Source organism: Nicotiana tomentosiformis, chromosome 5 (assembly GCF_000390325.3).
Source record: "Nicotiana tomentosiformis chromosome 5, ASM39032v3, whole genome shotgun sequence".
NCBI lineage: Eukaryota > Viridiplantae > Streptophyta > Magnoliopsida > Solanales > Solanaceae > Nicotiana > Nicotiana tomentosiformis.
The window spans coordinates 32,150,487-32,156,265 of NC_090816.1; the positions used below are offsets into that span (position 1 = coordinate 32,150,487).

A 5,779-nucleotide genomic window follows, 5' to 3' on the forward strand; every position below is an offset into this window, starting at 1 on the left:
CACATATCATTTACCTAACGAGGGAAAATAGAATTGTTGAAGAAAATAAAGGGAAACAAAATTTAGTACGCTTTATTCCACATCTCTTTTTACACCCTTCTTCTATTTATTTTATGTGATATACTTTCTATATTAATTTGTTAAAAATAACAGATTTTATATTTGAAAATAATATAATTTAAAATTCATATATAACATCAATAAGAATATTTTATAACTATACAAATATTATAATATTTTAAAGGCTTTAAGTTTTAAAGATCTTATAACCACATAAATATTATGATATATTTAATTAAAAAAATTGTTTTTCTCATTAAATTTTATATTAAGTCAAAGTACATCATTTAAATTGAAAAAGAGAACGTATAATAAAAGAAAATAGAATTTAGTACACTTTATTTCACATTTCTTTTTACCTAACAATAATCAAAAAAACAAGAGTTAGTACACTTTATTCCATATTTTATTTTATAATAAAAGAGCATCGGTGGGCAGAGCTATTCAATTCCCATACAGCCGAAATTATTCTAAGGTTAGCGCAAACTAATTCTAAAACACAAAAAGGAAATAAAATGTAGTAGTACACTTAAATCCACATTATTTTTTACCGTATAACAAAGGAAAAATAAGATCAAGTACACTGTTCCACATACCCTACCACTCCACGCCCGGTCTTCTAGGTGACTAGGTTCCCCAAAGTCTTTAACTGCCATTCTGTCTGCCTTCTCCTATAAAGTCTCTTCACACATCCCTCTCTAACGCTCCTCCTCTCTCTCTTTTACTCTCTCCTAGCCTATAACCACCCCCCCCCCCCCCTCTCTCTCTACAAAACTTTAAGGAGAAAGAAAGAGCGAGCGGCTCATCAAACAAACAACAATGGCTTCCACCATCAAAAGAGTTCACATGATTACCCAAATTGTGAGGCTCAAACAAGTTGTCAAACGCTGGAAAAACAACTCCCTTCGCCCCCGCTCCTCAGTCCTCTCTTATTCCTCCTCCGATTCAGACGAACCGGCTCAACCCGGTTTAAATCGCCGCACACCTTCCGGTTCATTGGCAGTCTACGTGGGCCCAGAGCGCCGACGGTTCGTGATACCGACCCGGTTCTTGAATCTCCCGGTCTTTATCTCACTCCTCGACAAGGCGGAGGAGGAGTTCGGGTTCCAGCCCAGTGGCGGGTTGGTTTTACCCTTTGAAGTTGAGTTTTTTTCGGAAATCTTGAGGCTGCTTGAAATGGATGAGCAGAAATTCGGACATTATGGGTTGGATGAGATTGTCATGGTGATTTCTGAAGTGGGTTTTGAATCTTTAGATCAGTCTTGTAAAGAAGCGACTTCTCATGGTTTTGCTCCTCTGCTTCAGAATGCTAGGGTTTGACCGGCCGGTTTTTCTATCATTGTGGCGGCCGGTTCGGTTCTCGAGAAGGGAGATTTGGGTTTAGGGGGTTTTATTTTTCCTTTGCCTAACTAACCTTGTTTGAATATTTCTAGGAAGTTTTTATCTTTTCTTGATTTTCAACCATCCATGAGCCCAGAAATTTGGTTTTATGAATGTTTACTGGGTTCTTAAGAGATTTGGGTGATCTTTTTTTTAGGTTCTAGTGCTTTTTTACCCCCAGATTATGACATTGTTCTGGTGGTGTGATGATGATGATGAAAATAGCAACAAGTAATGAAATTTTCTACTAATTGACTTTTGAATTTATAGAATCTTAATGCTAGTACTCTCTTTTTTTTAGTGGTTTTTAGATCTGATTTTCTGATAGTTTTTCCATGTTTGCAATCAAATTTTTAGTTGATTATGAGAATCAATAATATTGCTGAGCTGTTTCAATCGAATGGTGCTCAATCAGTTCCATAATCATATCGTTTCACCTAATTGTTAAATAGAATTTCCTTATTGCAAAAGAATCACTTATTTATGTTTTAAATAATAGCTAATCATTGTTTAATAATATTATATTTTGGGTGGTATGCTGGGTTGTTTTTCCAGGATTCTAGTATTTGCTCTCCGTCTTTATCTTGATTTATGCATTTTAGAACCAAAAAAAGGGAAAGGATATCAAATAATTACGACATTTAGCACACTTTCGTTATGATTTTACATAATGCTTAAGAAATTTAACTCCTCACAGAAAAATAAAAAAAAATATAAAGGAGGAATTTGATCTCTACTGGACTTCATACTTCATACATCTTGTTTGATAATGAATAAAGATCTTTTGTTCCGATAATGAATAAAAGATGAATTGGATAAAATAAGTGTCATACTCTTATCAAATTTTATCCTGACTCGTTCACGTTTACAGCACTAGCCGAAATCTCCAACTTTATCTCCAAAAGAAAATCATTAATGTGCAAACATAAAACTTATATTTTCAATAATTCCCCTCCCACTCTCCTAACAGTAATTAATTTTAAAATTTTAAAAAATAAAACTTCTGTCTTACCTCATTCGAGTTAAATAGCCTTCAAATTTTGATTTTCTTTCCTACAGAGCAATTTATTGAAGCATTCATGTGAGAAAAAAGAAATTTAGAGTATGACTTAAATTTTGGTTATGGACAATTCTATAAGTAGTCACTAATAAATCAGGAGGCAGAATAACATGGTAGATACTTGTATTTATACCGCTTTGATATTTCGCTTTCTCTATTTTACGAAATTTCATCTAAATACTTGTACGTGTTCAAACATAATATTTTAAACGCTTCTGACCATTGACTAAACTTATGTGGCATTTATATGGTTGAAATGGACAAAACGCGTGATTTATATGCACCTATAGTACGTGAATTCACTGAATTTGTGATTTTACTTCGATGGAAATAAGAAAAAAGACAACCAAAAAATAAACAAAAGAAAAAAGGAAAAATATAACTAAACTCCCCTCCCTTATTCTCTGGTTCTCCCCCTCCCTTTTTTTTTTCTTCACCAATCCCTGCCTTTCCCCTTTCTCTTCATCTTTCTATTTATATTCCTTTCTTTCGTAAGATTTTCTCCTTTTGCATCCCTTCTTCCATAAATTCGTCTCCAACCATCTTCTTCCCCTTTTCCCTTTTTATGGTTTCATCATTTTTTCCGATGGTTAAAGTTTCTTAATCAAAACCTTTCTTTCACCGATATTTTCCAAAAACAAAAATATATTAAAATAAATAAATAAATTTTATTTGGATTTCAATACTTCTTAAATACTAAGTGTGTTGGGCATCTTTTCTGGCGATTGAAGCATTTCAAAATTTTGGGCTTGATGGTTATCTTCTATGGCTATTATTTTTTTGTCGCTGGCAGAAGGAGCGGTGTCGCGATGGTCATTAATGGGTCTAAAAATGGGTAAGACTAGTGAAAGTTCATGGTGAGCGATGGAGTGATTGTGAATTTGTGTGTGAGTGTCAATTAAAATTTTGTAAATTCTGCCCGTTTGAATTTGGAGAAAATGTGCAGATGAGCCATTGTTTCCGGTGGGTTGATTGAAGCATGGTTTAAAGGACCCAAAAATGGAGGAGAGAACGTGAAAACGGTGGGTTTTAATTTTAGTTATTCAAATGGAATTTTTAATTGACAAAGATAAAAAATGACATAGCAAGTGATGTGGATCTGATGTGTCATTCGCGTCAAGCAAGTGAGAAACACGTAACATAGTCTTACAAAAAGTGTTTAAAATACTTTGTTTGGACACATACAAATAATTAGATGAAATTTCACAAAGTAGAGGGACCGGATAAAAAATGATATGGCAAGTGATGTGGATTTGTTTGGACACGTACAAAGTCGCACTACCGTGATTCACAATTAAATATTTAGAAACACAAAAGTATAAGCAAATATTATTGCCCAAACCCGCTTCCAATACACTACCAAAAATTGGAATCCATGATTCATATCATTTTTTTTTTTTAAATTAAGTAATTTCGTATTATACAATTCCTTTCTTCGTAAGATCCTTCTTAACGGGATAATGAGAAAAATTCTAAAATGGATCCGCCCTTGACTACCATTGAACTTTGAAGCACGTACAAATATGTAACACTATAGCAAACTCATGTTTGCTGTATTATCTTTCTTGTTTGTAACTGCATGGAATTTTGTTTCTCTAGAAGGGCTAGATGTTGTGATAGCTATAATATAAAAAAGGATAAAAAATATCCCTAATCTATTCGATTTGGTTTATAAATATCCTCCTTAAACAATTGTCTAGCATTGCCCTCAATATTTTCTTCTGGCTTAAAACTACAAGTCTTAAAATTGTGGCATTTTTAAGCCAAAAGAAAACGTTGAGGGCTTCCAATAGATTAATGGAGCACATTTATAAAATAAATCGAATAGGTGGAAAGTAATTTTTTTTTTGGCTCTTTTCCATTAATGTATGTGGAAAAGAAAAATAAATATTACTCCTATATTATTAGTATAGCACAATTTTATTTAGTTTTTTAAATCGTTCGCAAATTAGAAAGATCTGTATTATTAGTATAGCACAATTAACATTAATTTGCCGACATTACTATCTATCCTTTTAAGAGTACTTTCTTATTTCCAAATACAAGTAGGAAAATTGAGTAAAAGTACAAATAGACAAAACTGACAGCTGATGCCAAACCGCACTTGTAAATGAAAAGTGATTTATTTTTTTTGTATAATATGTTTACTTGTACCAAAAAGTTACCACATGTTTGCTGCTTTTTTAAGTTGAAATTTCCCCAATAAGCTCAAGTGTTTCATGGGATTCGAAAAGATTTGTGTGGTCATATCATCTATTTGCTTTGTCAACTGTAGATTCAAAAAAAAACTTTAGCTTTGCTTTATTTCTGCCATGGATGTACAAAGGTACCAATTCGTAGAAATATTTGATGCCTAATCCATATTTTTTATTTTTCTCTTGGTATGAATCTTACTTGCATTGGGTCTTGATTAATTTATATTTTCACCGCATAAAACTTATTAAAAGACAAAAAGTATTCTATATTAAAAAAAAATTCATTCCGAGGACTCGAACCAAAAACCTAATCGTGCCCCAACCACAATCCTATCATTTGATGCTAATTCTTGATTACCTAATTCTCGCGTTCTTTGTTAAAGACAACTCTCTGGTACTAGTGAGAAGAGTACAAACCAAATTTGTGAAAAGGGGACAAGAGAAAGTTAGGCATTCTTGAAAATTACTTATCATAGTAAGCCTCTTTAAAAAAAAGAGAAATAAAGTTATGTGTAGTCAAATTCTTGGTATTAGGATTTCGTTAATGGTTTAGTTTTTAGAAGAACATTTTGGTTCGTAAAACATTTGTGAAAAGAATTTCAAACCAATTATACGTTTGGGTTTGATTTCGCTTTGATAATATTATTTTGAGTTTGATTGAAAGCAGGTTGCAGGCTGGTTTATTTAATAATATCATGATTTGCTTTAATCTTTGCTTTGTTTAAAATAGCTGTGATTCCACAAAGCATGATGAGTCATACTTGTTGGAGAGGATTTTTCCATGCAATTATGGTAGTAGGGGAGTAGTGCTTTTCATGTATAATTTATGTTCTATACATTGATAATATATAAACTCTTACTATTGAGCTTGACATAATAATATGAAAATATAAAACAATAACTTGTTATAATAAACTAAATTGCACGTAGTAATTTTTTTTTTTACATTATCAATATATATATAACTTGAACTCTAAAAAGTACATGCACATTTGTTGGAGTCTAATTCAAGTTTTTTTGGTTGGTTTTTCTGAACCCAAAAGGGAAAGCATAATATTTTTCGGGTAATGCTCTTTGTTCTAAA

The 5,779-nt window shown here is 32.3% G+C and overlaps 1 protein-coding gene across 1 annotated transcript; it reads left to right on the forward strand.

Annotated features, from left to right (window-relative positions):
• Positions 1 to 879: 879 nt before the first annotated feature.
• On the forward strand, positions 880 to 1,380 carry LOC104110661 (protein SMALL AUXIN UP-REGULATED RNA 12-like). Its single transcript, XM_009620197.1, has one exon. It carries the CDS (start codon positions 880 to 882, stop codon positions 1,378 to 1,380), a length of 501 nt encoding a protein of 166 aa, XP_009618492.1.
• Positions 1,381 to 5,779: the final 4,399 nt, after the last annotated feature.

Coding starts and splice junctions, on each gene's coding strand:
- LOC104110661 (XM_009620197.1), top strand. CDS start 880: ATGGCTTCCACCATCAAAAGAGTTCACATGATTACCCAAATTGTGAGG.